The sequence below is a fragment of the Aulostomus chinensis genome, chromosome 6 (assembly GCF_037954235.1).
Source record: "Aulostomus chinensis isolate RoL2024-O1b breed Wild chromosome 6, RoL_Achi_v1.0, whole genome shotgun sequence".
In the NCBI taxonomy this organism is placed as follows: domain Eukaryota; kingdom Metazoa; phylum Chordata; class Actinopteri; order Syngnathiformes; family Aulostomidae; genus Aulostomus; species Aulostomus chinensis.
The window spans coordinates 16,385,782-16,408,576 of record NC_141325.1 but is presented as its reverse complement, the minus strand read 5'-3'; the positions used below and the strand labels follow the sequence as shown (position 1 = coordinate 16,408,576).

Below are 22,795 nucleotides of genomic sequence, written 5' to 3'. Positions count from 1 at the left end.
ATAAACAGAGAAGCAACTTTAATGCCAAATTGTGTCTGGTTAGTGAGAGACAAGCTTAACAAGCAAACAAAAAGAAAAACATTTGCTCGTTGTTGTTTTTTTTTTAATGTCAACAAGCCTCCATTCGCTCTCTTTTTGTGCTTGTTTGACTGAGAGACTCTTTACGGACCAATGATCTTTGTCCCTGTCAACAGCCTCCGTTATAGCGATGTGTCATATCTAAGCTGCACAGCGGGGGTTACTGCTGTTGGAGCATGAACAGACAGGAACTAAGCTCTTTACTCCGTGTGTGCAAAATCAAACTTAATCCAATCCTTCCAAGTCCTCTACTGGTTGAGAGGAAAGGAAATGACAATGAGACTCAACTGACATGACACTGCTGCATTCATTTCTCAGCCAATGAGCGTGATGATCGTGCCGCTGTTATGCTGCTTCAGTGTGTGATTAACAATGCTGTTTGGACACGATGAGGTTTCAAGGTGTGGGATTGATTACTGAGATCTTTAGTAGTCGCGTGGTGCCTTTGTGCAGGAGGTCTAGGATGTAGGGCTAGATTGCTGGCATTCATCAGTCGATTGTGACAGTATTGGAAAACCCAGTGAGCAAAGAGTTTGGTTGCGATCAACCTGATGTCGAATAATGATGCCATTTGTACCACAGTGGAAACGCAAAAGGAAATGAGTATATGTGGTTTGGGTCAGTGCTGGAAGGATTTCATCACATTCAAAGGAGTTCACAAAGAGGTCCTGTTGCATTCGGGTGGTGGAAAAATCAGGCTAAATGACACTGATGTTATTTCCATATACTTACACCAATTGATTTCCCATCACAGTGTTTGCATCCTCTTTTCTCCCGAAGGAGGCCACAAACTGTTTTACATCAGTGTGACTCAGAGTCAGAAGTGTGACAGCGAGCTTAAAGTAAAACTGGGTTGAGTCAGAAATCATTAGCCAAATACGGTAAAGTACCATGAAGTAACGACTTTCAATATTCGTGTCCTCTCTGCAGCCCCCGGCTCAAGGCAAGACTTCTCCCACCAAGTCACTGCAGAATGGGAGCCCCTCCAAATGCCCCCGATTCATGAAGGTCAAGAACTGGGAGACCGGCACCATCTACAATGACACCCTCCATCACAGCTCCAGCAAGGTCTGGTGTGAGGAAATTTGGGCAATTGATAGAGGAATTCAATAAAACAGCCACTCTGGGAATTTTATGTGAAGGATTTTGATCAGCTCTGTTTAGAAAATATTAAATATAATGATCAGGGGTTTACTCTCGCTTTGAAGTGCTATTGTTGCTTGCATGCAGTTCATTTCAAGCAGGATGAAACTGCAATGCCCTCTTTTTCCTGACCACATTCACACAAATCCAACTACTACACTACTGCCACAACCTTCCCAGAAAGATAGCAACACCTGTATGATGCAAGTGCAATGCAATAGACAAGGGGGGAAAAAAACAAAACTTAAAAATCTTTGTTTGCTTTCGTGTTTTATGTCTTGACTCAATACTAGAGTAAGTTTTGAAATTTAATTGGAAAGATTAAAAAAAAAGCATAGACACGATGCAGTAAGATAGAGTACAAAATCAAGTTGTTGGGGGAAAAAAATCAGTTTGTCATATTAGGTAGGGTAATGTGTCTTATTTTTCATAACTGACACCAGTTGCCAGGCAACCAGGGATGATTCACGGATGTTTCCATTCTAGAAATAATATACCATATAAACCTATACAAAAATACACACTCTTTGCACAGGTTAACCAAACGGGTTCACCAAACATGATGCTAAGCTACGCTTGCTGGCTGCTGTATTTATAGTCTTATGGTTGCAAATATAAGATCAGACCTAGAAATATTTGAAACGCTAAAAAATTTTGACAGACGCGGTCATCTTATATTTGTCTTTCAAAATAATTCGCTTTATGTCATTGTTTATTAATCCAGTTGTTTGCAACACTATACAAGAGGGACCTTATATGTCATCAGTCTGTGCGCAGTTTTGTTTTTTTCTTGTTTTGTGTTGTCATGTATGGAATGTTTTGTTAAATTGGCTCCGACTGCTTCCTGAAAAGAAAAAAAACAAGCTCATAGACAGCACCGGGGAGAATATCGTAGCTAAACAGAAGGCTGACTCCTGTCTGTTTAAGGATGCAACAATTACTTTAAAACGTAACTTAAATAATCATTGATGGTCTATTATTACCGTTGTTGCAATTTTAACAATAGACAGATTTTTCTATATTTCTGGTCACTGTACATCACAAAACGAATCAAGCTCAAAATCCCAAATGTATAGACATGATTAATATATTGACATAAAGGAATAATTAAGTCGGTAAAGTCAGTGTCAAAAGGGGATGTCTATTTGAAATCACTCTGCTAATAAAAGAACACCATTTAATAAAACCCCCCACTGAGTATCAGCGCTGTATTGCCACTACAAATAGGCTAACTGACAAACATGTCGGCTGTGTTATCTGTGGCTTTAATAATATCTTAAAGCCACTAATGAGCATCAAATCCAGTGAATTGGTTGACTGAACAAACATTTAGCCTGCAGACTTACAGCAGTTAATTTGCAAGTCAAGTAGAGTGAAGAACAATGGCTCAACATAATGTGCCTTTTTTTTTTTTTAACTTGCAACTAATTACAGTTACATTCCAGAGCCTGAACTGTTGATGATTCAGCTTTTACTGTTGAGCCAGTAAGCAGGGTACCCAGGTAAAGATAACAAAAACAGGAGGCTGAGATTTAAAAAAAAAAAAAAAAAATCACTGACTCACTCTTGACTTTATTCAAAGTAAGTGGAGATTTCGATTCACACATTCGGAATATTCAACTTTTGTTAACATGCAGTGCATCTCCATGTCATCCATTGGAGTTCTCATTAAAATGTTGGGAATGATTATCTTGCAAAACAGCTCATCATGTTAGAAAAGGTTTTGCCAAAGCAGGTGGGATTGTTCATGGCAGCTCCCAGAGAGGTCAGTGTAACGGCATTAGTTATGTCAGATTTGAGCACAGACTGAAGGATACGCTCAATGGAAAAGATGTTTTAAGCTACCGAATACCTTCTACATCAGTCTGTTGCCCTTTTCCAAAAAAATTTAATTGAATGAAATCTGTGTCTATGGAACTGTTTGTGTGGGAAATACTTGAGGAGGAAGAGATCAGCACTAGACGAAGTTAAAGGTGTAGCTGTATCTCTCCTACCTCGTTTTAAGACACCATTTCTTCTTCTTCGAAAAAAAAAAGTAAAATGTTATTTAGATGAACTGCCATGAGTGACATGGGTCTTTCAGCATTCACCCCTCAAAATACGCCAGTTATTATTAGTAAACGGCAGCGTAATACTTGAAGGCCTTATCAGACAGGCTATTGTGTGCATCCCAGAGTGGCCTGTAATAGCATCTTCAGATTCCTTATATATCACGCTGCCGTATTCGAGGATGATCCATCTTTTTCAAAAAGGACAGCTGGCTGCCATGAATGCCCAGAGCGGTATGATGAGCGGACGTGCTGCAGCACGACTGACTGCTTTGTTTTATTTTTAACACTCGCTGCCCTACTCATCCATTTCCCCCCATTTTGTTGTCACCTCTTACTCTTGGTTTCCTCTCATCTTTGTTGGTCTTATTTGTTATCAATAAGCTTTTCTCAGCTTCCCCCTTTTTCTTTCATAAATATCCCTTTATTTTTATCTTCACCCTCCCGGGCGCTCTCCGAGATCATAACTCAATTTCCTCTCCCATCTCTCCTTTGTTTTAACTGGCCATGATAGCGTGTTTATTTGTCTTGCTCAACATGTTTTTTTTGGGGTTTTTTTTAGAGTAGGCTTGAATGGGTTTGAAGGGACACTGAGGGAGATTGTTTTGGATGCTGTCAGTCCACGTTTGAGTGTTTCGACAGTGCAAGTGGGTGTTTTAGTGTAACAGACAGTTTCAGTAGTGTTGGGGTCATTGTCAAAATTCCTCTCTGACTGCACGTCTGCACTGATTTTTTTTTCTTCCTTCCTCTCCTACATTCAGTCTCTTTAAGCTGGTAAATTGCCATTTAGCAATCCAAAGTGACAGCTGACATGAACTCGTATCATTAAACAGACCGCACAAGTACCACTGAGCAAGTTTCTATTTGCATCTGTTTCATTTCTGTCTTCCTATCACACTTAATGGAGGGGAATACCAATACACTCAATGACTGAGCCAGTCATTAAACTGCACACCAGTCATGTGTGAGTGACATAATAATAATACGAATTTGAACTGTAAAGTAGTCATTGTTGGCATTTAGGGTTCTTTTGTGAAAATGAGCCTCCTAATTCATCTGACACAATTTTTGTCTGGTGGTTTCCTCAAGGTTTTGCAACCAGCACAGGAAAGAATCTAAAATGGTTTAATTTGCGTCATAAGGTCATAAATTTTATGCTTTTCTATAATTTTGAACAGTTTTTTTTTTAAGGATTTATCAAAACCAAACGAATGATACACAGATGGCATTAAAAAAAAAAAAGTCACACACAATGGTGCCGATGTGTTTTTAAAAAAATAGAGGAAGAAGTTACCTCAGTTAATCTAGAATGACTAGCAAAGGTAATACGGTAACTCTGCCTTCTGTAAAGTAAGAGGATGCTGTAGGGAATGTTGAGGTGAGCACATCACCCTGGTCTCAAACCCAGGCTTATGGGGCACCAAACATGCTCACGGACCGCAATACCAAAGAGCCAGTCGTGCTAGTGAACAAGAGAATTTCTCCCCACAATCACCTGCATCTTGGAGTGCAATTTTCCACCCATGAAAATCATCTTGTCTGACTGGATCTCCTCTTATCGTCATATTTCTTGTGTTTTCAGATGCCGATGTGCACTGAAAATGTGTGCATTGGCTCTGTGATGATGCCCAACCAGCACGCCCGCAAGCCCGAGGAGGTCCGAACCAAAGAGGAGCTTCTTCCCCTGGCCACTGACTTCATAGACCAGTACTATACCTCCATCAAAAGGCAAGCACACCCTGCACCCTTAGTTCAGTGGGTACAAACGTGGAACAGCATATGCTCCTAAAAGAGTTTTACAATACAGGGGTTGGTTTTTTTTAGACTCAAAATGTTTCAATTTTTGTCCTCAGTCTTGATGAACAAAGCACTTAGAGACTGACCTATGAGTCTTTGAAACATCCCGAAAAATGGCTCCCTCAAATCCTCCAGGGTTGTCTAACCGCACCACTGTATCAATCATGTAGCCTTATACATGATATCTAACATTATATTTATATGTTAATGGCAATCAGTATTGCCTCACACTATTCACTATAAATCAGTCATGTTGATAAGGGTTATCCACCATATATATTGAAAATAGAATGATAATAAATGAACTAAATACAGCACCACTGCGCTAGATTCTTGTTGTGGTAGATATGGAGGGAAATGATTGGGTTAGAAATGATTGGCTTCACTTTCACACTTTCCCCTGTCATGTAAATGTTTGAACGCACAGGTCAGAGTTTTTGCAAGAATCCCAACTTTTCCATAAGAATAGATACATTTTCATGCTCATTTTCGGTACAGGACAGCAGAAGTATGTTAACTCCGAGCAAAACCTGGGGATGTGAAGTCTGGGTAATAAAGAACTTGCTTTTATTAGCTCAGTGGAGGACTTATGACCCTCCATGACCGTGGGCTCCCACGGGAGATTACATGTTGCTCATTGCAGGCAGAGCCGTGATAAAGACAATTTTAAATGTCGATATGACAGCAGAACATAGTTTGCACACAGGGCCTCCCATGTTCTTTTTATTCTTCACCACAGGTATGGCTCCAAAGCTCACGTGGACAGACTGGAGGAGGTCACCAAGGAAATCGAAGCCTCGGGATCTTACCAGCTGAAAGACACAGAGCTCATTTACGGAGCCAAGCATGCCTGGAGGAATGCTGCCCGATGTGTCGGGAGGATCCAGTGGTCCAAACTACAGGTAATAAACAGAATCCTGCTGCTGTTTCAGTGCTGTTTGATAAGAGGTAGTGGATCGGCAAGAGAGTCAAATCGGCTGTAAATGTCCTTTTTTTTAAACTTTGCTTTACTTCACTGTGAGTTTCCAGGTTTTTGATGCTCGAGACTGCACAACAGCTCATGGAATGTACAACTACATTTGCAACCACATCAAGTATGCCACCAACAAAGGCAACCTGAGGTAAAAATGCAAGTGTTTTGTTGTTTCCTTTAGTGCAACTGTGCATGTTCCTTTTTCTGCATTTGTTCCATCCTCCATCTGCCACATCATGTTCCTCATCACCCCTCACTATCTCTCTTACTACCCTGACTTGACCCACTGTCCCATCTGTCGGTGCCTGCTCTGCCGCTTAGCGCTGTATCTGACACTATCTGCAGTCTGTCTGCCTGTCAGTGTCTCGGCACCAATCATTACCCCATCGGTGAGGCATCAGAAGACCTCGCTAACAAGCAGTCATTTGTCAAACCTGCAGAGCTCTCACTCACTTCTCTGCCAAACCCTAATCACATGTGACACTTCATATTTACTTCTTGCATGTTAGCTTCAGATTCATTACGTTCTGGCTGACCTTCAGTGACAGCTCGGATACACACGTTGATAGGAGCCAGCAGGTCTCAGTCGGGGGCAAACAAACAAATAGCGCTGTTGCAACATGGTGCAGATAGTTTTAGAATGAGTTGGCTTATTTTAAATCAATATTGGCTGAATATTAGCAAGCTGTCTATATTATAAACAGAAAAGAAACTTCTGCCTCATCAAATAAACAAATGTAATGCAAGAATGTCTATCAAGATAGAGTAGAACTGAAAGATTATGTTGTTTTTTAAGTGGGGGGTTCCATGTGGATTCCATGTTCCAATTGACATTGTAGTATAAATGTTTGTGTGAGGGATTATGTAAAAGTGATATGATGCCTTCCCTGAGTGGAGTTTGCATGTTCTCCCTGTGACTGTGTGGGCTCCCTCCAGGTGCTCCTGCTCCCTCCCACACAACAAAAACATGCAAGTTTGATTCACACCTACGAGTGAGAATCTCCAGTTAATCCGAGTGTGAACGGTTGTCTGTCTCTATATGTCAGCTGGGCTATGACTCTTGGTTTAACTATTTCCAACCATTACCAAAGGCAAGCATTTATCCCCTGCAGATGTGGACTGTTAGCACCGCTGGCCCAGATTTATACCAGCTGCTCTCCCAACGCACAACCAGCTTTGGAGAATTAACACTTTTACTCACTCATACACCGCTCAGATGTAGAACAGACTGAAAGTAGCTCAGCTTTTGGCCTACAATGAATCCTTTGTCATAATTTAAAAAATGCCTTTGGCCAAATTGCACGTACAATGCCAGCAAAGCAATTGTGTTGATTAATGTACTTTGATTTAGATTAGTCGCTGTAGTCACCTAAATCGCTCATTCATAATACTGTAATCCATTTTTTGCTTGTTTGTGTGTTTGTTTGTTTTTTGCAGGTCGGCTATTACCATATTTCCTCAGAGGACAGATGGGAAACATGATTTTCGAGTGTGGAACTCTCAGTTGATTCGCTATGCAGGCTACAAACAGCCTGACGGACAGATCCTGGGAGACCCTGCTAATGTTGAATTTACTGAGGTATAACATGAGGAGCTACAAAAATGTACTTGGAAGAATTGTCTTATTTGTACTCATGTCGCTTTTGGTTGCTAGATTTGCATTCAGCTGGGCTGGAAAGCTCCGAAGGGTCGTTTTGATGTTCTTCCCCTCCTGCTGCAAGCTAACGGCAATGACCCTGAGCTGTTCGAGATCCCCGAAGACCTCATCCTGGAGGTGCCAATCACACACCCTAAGTAAGTTGTGCTTTTCCTCCCAAATCATGTATTAAATGCACTGAATGTGGCAAAATCGGAACTGTGTGGGCTGCACAAAAAGACATCCACCAACTTGCAAGTGTCATTAAAAAGAAAACGGTTCTCGAACAATAGGCTTCTTTTAAATAAAGAGGTCTGACTGGCTTATATCACATGATAATTGAGAAATAAAATAAAGCAAAGTTCTATCTGTGCTTAATCTGTTCCAGTTTTTGTGGTTACCAAGCAGCTTGTTAGTGGGATTTCAAGCTGTCTTTATTTCTGTCTGTACTTTAATAAAACATTTTAGAATTGTGTTGAATACTGTCCAAAAATATCTAAATCACAGTAGATCATTGTCTTTTATCTCTACACTTGTTGTACAGGCACAGATAAATGTAGCTATCATCACATTACTAGTACTATTAAACTCCCTTGACACTATGATTTCCCTGCCAGATTTCCCTCCTGAATTGGATTTTTGTTGCACAAAACCCAGCATCAACTGGCCCTCAGCTCTGGCAGCAGCTTGGCACAGACGGTGGCCTCCAACAGAGTCTCATCATTACACAAGATTAGGCTGAGCTCTGCAAATAAAACAGCACAAGCCATGTTATCAATCCCTCTAGGAAAGTGTAAGGGAGCAAGTTGTAGGAGGTAGATTGAGGTCATGAACCAAAAGCTGTTAAAGGTGGTTTATATGTGTTAGAGTTTGTTTTGCTTGATAGAAATAGATAGCGGCAGATCTTACTGTGTGTTCCACACAGGTATGAGTGGTTCAAGGACCTGGACCTAAAGTGGTATGGGCTCCCTGCGGTCTCTAACATGCTGCTGGAGATTGGGGGTCTGGAGTTCACCGGATGCCCCTTCAGTGGGTGGTACATGGGCACGGAGATCGGCGTGAGGGACTTCTGTGACAGCTCACGTTACAACATTCTGGAGGTATACAGTGTTGTGTGAAAATAAGCTGGAACTCTGCTTCAATGAAGAAAACAAGAGTAATCAGGCAGAAGTCTCTACAGGGTAGAGCTTGAGTAGGACGAATTCTAAATGACCTTTGTCTTTGACTTGTCCACGCTGTGGAGAAAACTGATCCTTCAATGTGATTTGTTGGCAACTGTCAGAGTATATGAAGTATCAGTATATTTTAGAGGCAAATATCACAGTTAAAGACTCTTGTTTCTGCCACATCATTTCTCAGCTGAATCAAGAAAGATCCAAAAAGGAATCATTCACTTCAGGGAAAATTGATGTCAGCTTTGATGGATTCGTTTTGCATTTGGGGAAAGAAAATGGTGGTGATTCAAAGAGGCGTTTTACTTGCTGTTCATTGAGCTTCACTCCTTGAAATTATTTCATAAATACCTAAACTATAACCCTAAACTTTGAGGAATATGATTAATATGAATGGCCACAGAGCAATGTATTAGAAGACTTGTGAAAAAAATGTAAGTTTTTTCTTTGCTGAGAGAATCCAATTGGCACAGCAGGTCACGATATGCTGATTTTCATATTCTTTGATATTTTCATTTCTCAAGAGGAGCGCTTCCACCTCAACAATACAGCAGATACATTTCAAACTTTACAAAATTAAGATGTTAAAAAACATCACAAGTCGAAAGTTGGGTTAGCAGGGTAACAAAGACTTGCTCATATCAGCATGTTCATTTCAACGTTTATTTTTTTTTAAATCATCTAGGAGGTGGCTAACAAGATGTCCTTAGATACTCGGAAGACCTCCTCCCTGTGGAAAGACAAAGCTCTGGTGGAGATCAACATTGCGGTTCTCTACAGCTTCCAGGTAGCTACATTATTACCAGGTAGCTACATTATTACCAGGTAGCTACATTATTACCAGGTAGCTACATTATTACTTCCACCAAGGAGGTCATGTATCTCATCATCCATGGTAACTTTAATCAATATAAATATAACTTGAAATCTGTATATTTTTCCTGCAACTAGAGGCCTTCTAGAAAACACATCAAAGTTATAATTACGTGTTCCTGCTTCCTGTTTTTAGTCATGCAAAGTGACCATTGTAGACCATCACTCAGCAACAGAGTCCTTCATGAAGCACATGGAGAATGAGTATCGAGTGCGAGGAGGCTGCCCCGGGGACTGGGTTTGGATTGTTCCGCCTATGTCAGGAAGTATCACACCAGTTTTCCACCAAGAAATGCTCAACTACCGCCTCACCCCATCTTTTGAATACCAGGTGAGGAGCAATTAAGAAGTGCTCAAAACTGTCAGATATCAAGTTTGCACAGTGATGATCTTCAAGAGACTCCTATATACATTCTTACACTGAGAAAATTTACATGGGAAACTAAAATCAGCACCAGATGTTGAAAGAAAAACACTGAATTCCAGCTTCTGTATACCAACAACTGCCTGTAAGACAAGTCATTCAAAAATCCCAGATGATGCTTCACTATCTTGGAAAGCACATCTAATAAAGAAAACCTTTCAACTATGATTTCCTTTCACATATGCAAAAGGTTGATCCTTGGAATACCCATGTGTGGAAAGGAGTCAATGGGACGCCCACTAAGAAAAGAGCCATCGGATTTAAGAAGCTTGCCAAGTGAGTGTGAGCTCATACGGACATATTAGACAAAAACTGTATTTGGTTTTGTTAAAGCAGTGATTTTTTTTCTCTGTCTTTTCTACTAACTGTATTCATTGACTCAAGGATAGATTGTCAAAGATAATATGGGATGTGTATGTTAATCTGAACATCACTCTCCTGGCAAAAAAAACACACATGGAAGGAAACCGGTGTACTCAACAGTGAAATTTACCCAATCAACCCCTCAGGGTGTAATCAGGCAGCTTTGTCACTGTTTTGCTTGTGGATGCATGCGCTCATGCCGCGTATCTTGTGCTATTAATGTAATTGCCTCAAGGATATGACAAGCTAGGTAATCACAATTGACATCCATCCACTACCTCTGCAAAACATTGGTTGCCTGCTGCACCGTCACTCGTTTGAGTGGCTCAGTAACAAATGTCAGACATGTATTTAGGTATTTTCTCTTGCTTTTTGTTTTCTTCTGATCTGGTTCTCTTCTTCTTTGCAGGGCTGTGAAATTTTCAGCTAAGCTCATGGGCCAAGCCATGGCAAAAAGAGTAAAAGCCACCATATTATTTGCCACAGAGACGGGTAAATCGCAAGATTATGCCAAAACTCTGTGTGAAATCTTCAAGCACGCTTTTGACGCCAAGGTATGCTTACTCTGGCCTTGCATCAATTTGGAAGTTCAATGCGAGTATATCTGTAGTTATATCATATGGAACAGGAGGAATTCAAAGACACCATTTCTATACCCCCCGTTCTCTGGCTGATGAAGCCGAGCAGATGCCAGCTGAGCAGAGGCACAGAAAGTGTGTCTTTTGTCACATTTTCCTCTTCTCTCATGCAGTAAAGTGCCGTAGGTTAGAGGCAAGATTTAATCACCGAAGCGTTGAGTGGCACAGTAGTTTAAGACAAGATCCTGAAGCACCAAATCTGTTTTAAAAAGATGTAAAATAACACTCGGCTTCAATGATACATTGTGTTCTTTCCCTTCAGGTCATATCTCATTTCTCATTTCCCTTCCTGTTTTTCCTGTGTGATCAATCATACAAGAGGAGATTCATGCATGCAAGTGTGTAGATGTGCGTGTCAGCGGGAGTTGTTGTGTAGATGGATCACAGGGCAGATGAGAACACCCGGGGCAAATCTTCGTTGTTGCGGGGCTAAAGCCTGTTTTCTCTTCATGCCTTCAGTTACTGTGTGTGTGTGTGTGTGTGTGTGTGTGTGTGTGTGTGTGTGTGTGTGTGTGTGTGTGTGTGTGTGTGTGTGTGTGAGTGAGTGAAATGTAACCGCTGCCCATGGCGTAAAATCACCATCACATTGAGCGGTACGCATCATGGATGCTCATTGTGTGGCAGCAGCATATTATGGTCTTGTTAGAGGCAAGGACAGAGTGGTCATTACATCCTCCTTCTCTGCCAACAGCTTTGTGTTCAGCCTTAATTTACACACTCAAGTCCTCCACCGTGTGTGTGTGTGTTTGTCTAGGAGATGTGACCCCACACCATGGAAGAAGATGCTGAGCTTCACTCTGCATAATGCATTTTTGCATTCATCTTCATCTTTTGCATTCATCTTCAGGTCATGTCCATGGATGAGTATGATGTGGTGGACCTAGAGCATGAAACACTAGTGATAGTGGTGACCAGCACATTTGGTAACGGGGATCCACCTGAAAATGGAGAGGTATGTATCAACAGCTTTATATGAATGAAGGCAGGAAAGATACGTGGATAACTTAAATGGTTGTTGTTGTTCCTGTAGAAATTTGGAGCAGCCTTAATGGAGATGCGCCATCCAACTTCCAACACAGAAGATAGAAAGTGAGTTTAAATTCCACTGTTTACTTTACATTTCAGTTTACATCTTAATCAGCCTGAAGTTTATAAGTCTACAGGTCAGATCACTTATCTCTCTGCCTTTGCTTTCTGTACAGGAGCTACAAAGTTCGCTTCAACAGCGTGTCCTCGTACTCTGACACTCGTAAGTCCTCCAGTGATGACCCTGAAGCAAAGGTCAACTTTGAGAGCACTGGACCTCTTGCCAATGTCAGGTAAACAAAATCAAACCAGATCAAATCAAAGATTACTCTCCTGTCAAGAACACTTTCAGAGAAAAATTAAATCCTTTAAAAGGTTTGTGGGCAGTTGTCAGGGGGTTGGAGCAGGGGAGCGCTGAACGGAGGATGTTTGCTTGGCTGTTGTGTTCAAATCTTAACATTTTTCCCCCAAATCTGCGAGTCATCATTTAGTGTTTAAAAGCAGTTGCTTTTTAGACCAAGCAAGACAAAGATTTTAGGCACTTGTGGACAAAATATGGAATATTTCCAAAGCTGATGTCATGAGTAGTTTATCACTCAAAGAGTAGAAGAGGGCAGTAAGATCCTGCAGCACCTGTAGTTGATCGAGTAGATTTGCTGTGAAAAGGGTCAAAACAATGCATAGATTCAACCAATCATAAACATCCATATAACCAATATGTCAGCTAATAGGTCAAAAGTAAGTTATGTGGTCATGTGACTTTGAACCAGTAAAAAGCTGGCAGGTACAGGAGGGAGTGTCCAGCAGAGGAGAATTGTTTTAACATCTTAATTCTAAACTGGGAAGCAACAACAGGAAATGGATCATTTTAAAACAGGTCATCATGCTTCTCTGCTTGTGCAGAGTACAAGCTGTGGTTTAAGTTTTAGGGATTTATTTGCTTGCAGGTATGTTTCTGTGCATCCACCCTTTTTTCTGCATTTACAAGCCAGACTTCTGGATATTTTCTGTCCCTGGAATTTTGTAACATGCATATTTTGATTTGGTCATATTGTTCTGGGGCAGCATGGATAATTTCAAATTGGGTAAACTGACTTAAAGGAAGACTATTAAGAGAAACTGAGTAAAGGTTGCTGCATGAAGTGTATTTTGATCTCTACAGTAGCTTTGGTATAGACGGAGGGTGAGAGAATATCATCTTGATTGTCACATTTGTATCAAAAAGATTATTTCTCCAATGCTATAATGAAGTGTGAAGTTGAGATGTTAAATGTTGCCATTTTAAAAACTGTAAAAACTTTAATGGAGCAGGCATAGGTCTTTTCAGATGAAAAACACATCATCAAGTTACCATTTCCATGGAATAATGAAAGGGAGTAAATGGTTTTGTGGTTCAAAAAGTGTTTTTTTTCTTCCGGGAGACCAAACAAAAGACAAGCAAAAGTCGGTGCCTTCCTGGTACCTATAGCTCTGCCAAAGATCTGGAGGAATGGTATATCATTGAAAAAAGAATGAGTTTCTCTTCAGAACAAAGAAGGCCAGATAATCCAGGAAAGTCGTGGAGGGAGTTCTCACTGATCTGGTATGAAGAAAACACTCCAGTGTGTCAAGGCCTTGCCGATGGTCAATATTTGTGTATATAAATTCAGTATCGAGGTTTCACATGAGTAAATCTGGATCAATTGTTGGGATTGTTTTTCAGAAAAATAGAGAGCTGTCTTTTATGAAGGACCGTGGGGTGGGGACAAAATCTTTAATGTGGTTGTCCACGACACGGGAGATTCTCTCTGTCGGATTCCCATCTCCTGAGAAAATAGGTCAGCCAGGAGGTCATTGTGCTGTAGGTTTTTGTGGATTTTAGGTTAAACATACAAAAAGGTGTTTAAAGGAAACTCATTCTGCTGGAATTGTAATTATTTTCGTGAAATATCTCCATTAAGGATACCTTCTCAAAGTAGTATTCACGTTTTGTTTTTGTTTTTTCAATATCAACTGATAGGATCAAATTTGAGCTTTTTGTAAAAATGATGTGTTTGAAAGTTGAGGACATCATTGTCAGACTTTCAGTTATCATGACGTCAATTGTGTCTCCCACGTCTGCAGCTTTAATCACGGAAGATCTGTTGTTCTCACCTGAAGACATTGCTTTCTGTTGTCCTTTGGCCAGATTAGGATACTATTCTTTTGAAATTGGCTTCAAATTCTATTTGTCTTTTTTCTTATTTCCAAATGTTTTTATACACAAATACTGACCATCTCTTCAACTCTTTCCAAGCCTTGTGGATTTTGACTTGGACGTCTGCTGTTCTGCTGTTTCAGTGGAGAGAATTGACTCTCGTCCAACAAAGAGGGATGAGCGTGTTGGCTTAGGGGTTTAGGCTGGACATTCTCTTCTTTCGGTGTGGTAGAATGAATTCTTTTCTGCAGTGGTGTGTCCTTTGACCAGGTTTTGATTTGTGCTGAATGATGCATCGGTGACGAGTGGGAGAGTTGTTGAAGCGTGGTTATGTTTAAACTAGGAATGCATGTATCCCTTCTTATAGTCTCTTTCATCTCGATTGAATTTGTTCTTCTTCCGATCTTCAGTTTCATTCTTTTATTCGGTTAATTTCATATCAGTGTCTTTCATTTCATGCACATCATTATTTCTTTGTGTCTGAATCTCAAGAGGCCCCGTAAGCGCAGTGCACGTTGGCGGTCTGCAAGCACAAGTGTCATTGCTAGTTGTGGGGTTTTCAAGCCAAGCGCCCTCGCCCTTTAACTAAAGTGACTGGTGCTTGAGTATTCTAATGAGACGTGGTCTGGTGCAACCATGGCACATTACTATTTTGGAAAACCAGAAAAAAAACGTTTGTGCCATAAACAAAGAAGAGGCTGGTCTTTGGTTAATGGCGTGATGTGTGAAGTGATATTAGAGGGGGCATCAATCAGATGAGCAGGTGCACAGTATTGCAATTTAGTTCTACTTAATGCCGTGGAAACACTGGCCTCCACTTCCTCCCAGGCTTACTTTGATGATGCCTGCTGCTCCTGCATATAAACGAAAGATGTGGGTGTGCACATGCCTTAACGCTGTGCATGAGGAGGGTGTGCACACGCCTTTACACAGTGCGTGAGGAGGTCCGTTTCTTCAGATGAGAAGTGCTCCCTTGAAAAGCACCTGAGTTAAGCACCTCTGAAATAGCAACAAGTCCTGGCATAACCTGGGCTTTAAAGGGAATGACTCCACATACTCCGACCGGTTTGAGTGATGTCATATAGAAACAATGTTCATTTTGTCTTATCCAGTCACTTGAGCCCCCCGCCTCCTGATGGTTTCTGTCGGACAGAGCCCCATGTGTGGGACAGCATATACGCCCCCTCCTCCCGGTTGATGGTGTCTCTTGCTGGGACTCTCTCTGACTGAAACCATCAGGCGGCAGGGGGCGTGACCAGCCTTGTAGAGAATACACCAGATTGACAGGCTGGATACGCCTTCAGTATTCCATCAGCTGGTAAGGCACGTCACGACGCACGTCAGGTGACGTATTCTGAAGAAGACTGGAGAAACAGTACAAACTTGTCAAGGTAAACAACATCAGTTATTTATTTCGTTGTCTTACGAAAAGAACATATACTCTAATTGAGTGACGTCAGGCCTGAAACACACCTATGAATTTGTAAGTGTCTAATGACAGCCTCATTGCGCCATGGTTTGCACTCTGATTGCGTGCCCTTTAAATACCAAAATGAGGCTTAACAAGCCCGGCCCACACATACCGCCATCTGCCCACTAGCTGGCGCTATATAATGCTATTGTAGTGCTCAAGGTGTTCTTCATTTTTTCATACCTCCTTTTGAAGTTTATTTTCTTCTTCATTAAGGCGATCAGGGCAAAGGAGCACTTCTTGAGAACACTATTCCATGCATTCACAAATGCTGGGTTAGCTTTACTAAATGAGGGTGGCTTCAGGATGCTCAGGCCTCGTGGGATTATTTGCTCACCGATGTACTCAAAGAGAGTAATTGCAGGCCTCTTGCTCCGGAATATTTTCATATGTGTAGAACATAATTTCCTCAGATGGTTGATAGTTTCATTATGACATCATGTTCAAACAATGAGGTCATTCTTAGAATGTCTGTGGTCTTGAAGCCCCAGAAAGCAGATGCTCCCAGGATGTGATGATTACTTGCAGTGAGAGACTGAATGATGTTGGTGTGATCGTTGTTCATCCATGGTTCTTCGCTTAAAAAGTACAAAAACACCTTCAACAATTCATTATTTTTCAAGGTACACAGCAGGAAAGGTATTCCAAGCATCTCACTTAAATTGCATCATTTTTTCTGCAGATTTACCGCCTCAATTGCTTTTATCTCTTCATGTGATCTCAGACTGAGTCTGTGTTCAGATCAGGGCTCCTTGGGGTTCTTACCATCTGCTGCTGGACTCTTTGTTCTTGTTACTTAAGATAGTTCAGACTGAACGTTTGTTTTTGTTGCCATGCTGCACAATGAATTTTGGACCAATTACATGCCTCCCTGATTGGATTGCAATGGTTACAAAATCCTCCTGTACCTCATTCTGACTAAATCCCTAAAAGCATTTGGAAAAATGCTGCCGAACTCTCGAAAAGAAGTCAAATTTCACTTTTTCCTGAAGATACTCCTTCTTGTAGCTCTCCACTTGCCTTACAACTCTCTGCTTTCTGTTAGACACAACTGTTTCAAAATGGTACATGTACTTTATTTATAAAGCCCTTTTTCTGCCTTAGCAGTAATCTAAGCGCTTTACAAATTGTCTCACTCTTGCAATGCAAGGTGCCAACGTATTCATCGGGAAACTCGAAAGCGTTCAGAGTTTCTGTCAAGGTCACTTCAGCGAGGTGGTCAGGAGGATGTGAGGATCAAACCAGCGACCCCTCTGTTGCCAGACGCCCACTCTGCCTCAGAGCCATGCAGGAGGCTTTCCAAGAGCATTTGCACCTCATTTCTTCACCTCAACTTAAAGTGCCACTTTGGTTTTGTTGCCACATCAGAGGAAAGGCTTTTTAGCCTTCCGTTAAAAACGCTTTTGATCAGATGTCTCCTCTAGACTGTGGATGTGTCAAAATGAAAGCCGCTGTTTTGTTTTTTGTTTTTTACCAGTTTTACACTGCTGGATAACTTAAGTGACTTTAACTTAATGCACTCGTTGTTGTTTTTTTTCGTACTCTGAAACACATTGTTTACCAAAGTCAAAATACATTTTAAAAAGATTCAGGTGAAAGAACTACTGAGTCGACGTCCACATTAATTTGAATGAAAATGCAAAAGTACAGATTCTGAAATGTAAGTGTACAGGTTAGTTCCGCTGACATTTAATGGAACTCCAAACATTTCTGTGTTGTGGGTTTACAGCACATTTCTTAAATGGTAGTCTTGTGTTGTCAGATTGTTTAAGGCTGGATTTTTGTTTTTGTTTTGTTTTTTTTTTATTTTATTTTGCACTTTCTTGAGGAGTTACTTCACCCAAAATTGTAATTTGCCTTTAAAGTACTCGCATATAGGTGTCTTCATCTCACATAGATGTTTTTTTTCCCCTGTATCACTTCTTTGAATCCAGAATGCAGAAACCACCAGATGACTCATATCCCTAGCTTTAATCGACTGGGACAAATAGGACAAAATAGTTATTTTTGATCAGTTTTAGCTCAAATCAAAACGTTTGTGGATTATTGGATAAAGGAGACATAGATTATACTGGATGATGCATTTGAGTGTTTGCAAAATGACATTTTTGTTTTGCTCTCCATTAACTTTATGGACTCAATTTTATATAGTGCTTTTCTACCTTAGCGGTACTCAAAGCGCTTTACAGTGTCATCTCATTCACACTCACACACTGACGGAGGAGGCTGCCATGTAAGGCGCCAACCTACTCATCAGGAGCAATTATGGGTTCAGTATCTTGCTCAAGGACACTTTGACATGGTCACCGGGGTCAGGGATCGAACCAGCGACCCTTTGGTTGCTAGACGGCCACTCTACCCCTGAGCCATGCTGCCCACATGCTGCCAATATGAGACTGGTGTTTTCTTCTAAAATCCAAAAAGAGGGGAAAATGTCCTTGTGAGATTAAGACCTCAAACTATGAGTACTAAAATCAAAATTACACTTTTTAGGTGAAGTATCACTTTAAGTTGGACTGTGTTGACCTCTCAGGCCACTGTTTTGACTGCACAAATGGAATAAAACAAATGTCTGAATGTGAGCCCTCAGAATACCTTTATATGTGACATTTTATATGTTGTATCGATCATTTCACAAGCTTAACATACTGTTGTCACATTTAACTCTAATGTCTCCTCAAAGTTGAGTAGTCTGCCTGTGTAACTCCTTTTGGGTGATGGATCTTACAGCAGCGGACAGTTTGCTGATCTCTTATAGAAGTAGAGACAACAGGAATATTACTCAAACTTGAACCAGATGTGAGTTGACTGCTCCATAGCGCAGCAGTGGAAGAATGATGTCCCTGCTCTAAGAAAAGGGAATTCATGTTTATATTTGTCTTAAACTAGATAAGACAAATATTTCTGCACATCAGCTGTTTCAGACTGTTTTAGGAATTTGTTTTTTTTAGAAGAAAGAAAGAGGGGGCAAGTTTCTCTGAATGTACGTATTTGCTTTTTTAACACCAGCGTCTCTCTTTCTGTGCATGTGTGCCTCTGTTTAGGTTCTCCGTGTTTGGCCTTGGCTCCAGGGCCTACCCACACTTCTGCGCCTTTGCCCACGCTGTAGACACGCTGTTTGAGGAGCTCGGGGGGGAACGCATCCTACGCATGGGAGAAGGAGATGAGCTGTGTGGCCAAGAAGAGTCATTCAGAACCTGGGCCAAGAAGGTTTTTAAGGTCGGTTCCTTGGGCTCATAGAGTTTTGTTTTATTTTTGGTGCTACGAATCATAAACATATGTTCATTCCTCTCATAAAACCATGAATGAAACACAAAAGCACCTTTGCATCGCCGAGTAAATGTTTCCAAGGTGTTAAACAGAATTTGACCTTGCTGTGGTGGAGGAAAATCCACTTTCTCTGCAAAGCATCAGTCCTCAAATCTTTTGCTATTCATGTGCAATGCTGAACTAAAGATGTGGTTGTGAGGAGAGGATTTAAATAATGGCCTTGATTTTTCCTGTTGCTGCATGTCAAGGCTGCCTGTGACGTGTTCTGTGTTGGTGATGATGTAAACATTGAGAAGGCCAATGACTCCTTGATCAGCAATGACCGCAGCTGGAAGAAGAGCAAGTTTCGCCTGACATACACGGCTGAGGCCCCAGCCCTCACAGAAGGTAAAAAAAAAAAAAAAAATCCCCCCTTGGAACTGGTGTCTTGGTATTAAGAGGGCAGTGAGTGCTAATAAGCCCTCCAGCATAAAAACCCATAATATATGCAGCTAGGGCTGTGGAGAGAGGAGAGGCACACACCAGTGTTGGAAGCTTGAATGAAGATAACTATATTTTCATAGCAACAATGGAAGAAGGGTTTACTAATTATGACGTGACACGCATCAACCCAACAAACACCATGGAGGGGATTATATCCAGTGTGTTCCATCAAGAGTGTCTTCAAACAGCTTCATTCACATTCTGTGGGATGAGAAAGTCATTGACTCACACCATTTCAGCATTAACAGCACATTTTGACCTATATATACTACAAACACCTCCACACAAACAGTACAAAACAGCTGACACAAAGAGAAGCATTGTGGCTCTTGATAACAAGCAAAGGAAAAATGTCTGAAATACAGCCCAGTAGAGACACTTACGAGAGGCACCTCACTAGGCTCCTTTGTGGTGTGAAAAAAAATGTCCCTGAAATTGAATTTCAAGACCTTCTATCCCTAAAGGTCTTGAGTCTTGTTTTTGCTCTATCGTGCAGGGTTTGGAATGGACAAATGTCTCTGCTGTCTATGTAACAGCGTCAGCAACATAAATCAGTTTGATAAATAGTAACTCATTAGAATTAGAAGATGGTTCAATAGTCCTGCTCCAGAGTAGGACGCTAGTGACCTCCGAGCAACAGTAAAGGTGCAGTTTGTGATCTCAACTTGTTACACATGTGAAACAGAAGTGTTCAGCATTTACAGAACCTGATCTCAGAGAAACACTTGTAATAAACACAACCTCTTAACACAGCATGTGTCCAGGACCTATGTTAACGATGAGTAGAAGGTGAATTTGGTTGTATTTTTTTCTTTTTTTCATGTTGGCTACACAAAATCAATGACCTAGCCCTTTGGATGCTAGTTAATGTTGTTATTTAGCTTTGGAACCTTTATTTTATCATGAGTCACTGACAGCGGAAAATGAAATGACATTCAGCGGTAGAAAAAAACATTTGATAATACTTTCATTTACACTGACATCATTTCTGTGGTTCTGCCACATTATTTTTAAGACCTTAATTGCCATCAAGCAATTTAGGATTGAGTTTTGATCACACTGTATATTTTCTGTGATTGATTGCTCTGATTAGTACACGGCTTGGATTCTTAACCCAGTAAATGAGATCAAGTGCAAGAAGTCATAAAGAGTAGAGGAACAAGCCAGACTCTCAAGACCTTTTCTTTGATCTCATAAGAAATGCAAGACAGGCTCAAACGTTCTCTGTCTGTAAGATAAGCTACGTTTATTGCCTTTTAGCGCTAGCTCGGTTGTTATTCTGCAGGCATGAAAACTGTATCCATGTTCTCATCCAATTCTAAAAGAAAATGCACATTTATGAAACAGGTTTATCATAAACCTTATTCCCTAAATATTGTAAATGTTTGTATGTTTTTGTATTTTTTGTCTTAATAGCGTTATACAGCATTCACAAGAAGAGGGTTTATGGAGCAAAGATGCTAGAATCTCAAAATTTGCAAAGTCCCAAATCTAAGTAAGTATGTTCTAACACTTGAAACACTTTCACACCAAATATCATTGTCACAAACTGTGGTTTATTTGTTAACTAATATTCTATTGTGTAAATCCTTCTGTTCATTCTGTTTACTTTGGCATCTGAAGACGGTGTGGCATTGTTCCCTAAATCTCTCATCTCTTTTACAGTCGCTCCACCATATTTGTGCGGCTCCACACAAACAACCACGACAGCCTGAGTTACCAGCCCGGCGACCATCTGGGCATTTTCCCTGGCAACCATGAGGACTTGGTGACAGCTCTCATAGATAAACTGGAAGATGCTCCAGATGTCAATCAAATTGTGAAAATGGAGTTCCTGGAGGAGAGGAACACTGCGCTGGGTGTGTGATGCCATCAGCAACGTCATGCTGTACCATCAAAAATGTGGACAATTCAACATTAAATACAGTAATTAGCAGCAGACAGGGATTAGCTTTCACCAAACAACTGGGTTTTTGAGACAACATATTAACAATAAACCAGAAAATGTCAATGATAATCCAATAAAACCACAGGGATAAACAAACAAAGGATAAAATGGATAAATAAGATGTGGCATGAATAAAAAACAGACACCTTGCCCTATTCAGCATTCCTCATCATGACATACTTCAGAGGTACACAGAATCTGCTGTTGTGGTGGCACCGGCTGACTAAAGTGTGATTTAGTCACTGTGACTGTAAAATATGTTCTTTAGACACAGTGTGCACTCAATCAAAATTTACCTTGATGAATAAAGATATTCTTGGTATTCAATTTCCTGCCGACAAATTTATCTCCTGTTATCTCACTGGATCATTTACGTGGATAAGTTTTAATATTCCTACTGTGTAGAGTTGCCTGGACAACGGCTCCTCGTGCTCAGTTGTGGATTTCTTTAGAAAAATATCAGAATTGTTGAAAGTTGAACCATTATTTTATTAAAATAAAACTTAATTCTGCTTTAACATTTGTCTTACCTGCAGGTGTAATCAGTAACTGGACCAATGAGACTCGTATCCCTCCCTGCACCATCTACCAGGCCTTCCAGTACTTCCTGGACATCACCACCCCACCGAGCCCAGTGCTTTTGCAGCAGTTTGCTGCTCTTGCAACTAATGACAAGCACAGAAAGAAACTGGAGCTCCTCAGTAAGGTAAATTCATCTTCAGCAATACCCTTCACAGTGACCTTTGGAATTGGCAGCAGCTTAGCATCGTTTGTGATTAGTGACAGATTGGATTTGCAATGCATTTACATGTATATTTCATCACTTGAATTACTTGAATTTATACCATGGTTCTGTAAAAAAAACTAACCATGTGTTAAAGCCACAACAGCAATACAAACATTCATCATGGTTGAAATTAAAATATGGTTAGTTCTTCTTTGGGAAAACTGATTTAATGCACTTTGCACTGACAGAAATATATATACAGTTGGTGGAAATTGGCGCCAATATAAAGCCGTCGATCACTCTAACCCAAAGCCTTTCCCCCCCTTTGCAATGCCTCCCACAATACACACTCCATTTTTGTCAATGTGTGGAAAAGGCTGGCTGAGGCCAAGCAGTGACTCATGTACTTATACATCGAATCATTGTCACTAAAGCAAGAGGCAAGGATGGAAGGGGCTCAGAAAAGAAGAGACAGTACTGTCGAATCAGCACTGCAGCGCTGGATCCATTTTTATTTTTGTATGAACTAAATCTGAAGCCTGTTTGTCA

The 22,795-nt window shown here is 40.8% G+C and overlaps 1 protein-coding gene across 1 annotated transcript in view; it reads left to right on the top strand.

Moving 5' to 3' along the window:
* The window catches only part of nos1 (nitric oxide synthase 1 (neuronal)), a 39,149-nt gene that overhangs the window by 11,498 nt on the left and 4,856 nt on the right, over nt 1–22,795 (top strand). The window contains exons 4-22 of the mRNA XM_086206814.1: nt 1,009–1,146; nt 4,852–4,997; nt 5,806–5,968; nt 6,096–6,187; nt 7,477–7,618; nt 7,694–7,833; nt 8,601–8,775; nt 9,533–9,634; nt 9,857–10,051; nt 10,335–10,420; nt 10,917–11,061; nt 11,993–12,097; nt 12,176–12,234; nt 12,348–12,464; nt 18,863–19,037; nt 19,337–19,475; nt 20,988–21,066; nt 21,237–21,430; nt 22,056–22,225. Coding sequence (XP_086062940.1) covers nt 1,009–1,146; nt 4,852–4,997; nt 5,806–5,968; nt 6,096–6,187; nt 7,477–7,618; nt 7,694–7,833; nt 8,601–8,775; nt 9,533–9,634; nt 9,857–10,051; nt 10,335–10,420; nt 10,917–11,061; nt 11,993–12,097; nt 12,176–12,234; nt 12,348–12,464; nt 18,863–19,037; nt 19,337–19,475; nt 20,988–21,066; nt 21,237–21,430; nt 22,056–22,225 — 2,562 coding nt within the window. The remainder of the gene's footprint in view (nt 1–1,008; nt 1,147–4,851; nt 4,998–5,805; nt 5,969–6,095; nt 6,188–7,476; nt 7,619–7,693; nt 7,834–8,600; nt 8,776–9,532; nt 9,635–9,856; nt 10,052–10,334; nt 10,421–10,916; nt 11,062–11,992; nt 12,098–12,175; nt 12,235–12,347; nt 12,465–18,862; nt 19,038–19,336; nt 19,476–20,987; nt 21,067–21,236; nt 21,431–22,055; nt 22,226–22,795) is intronic.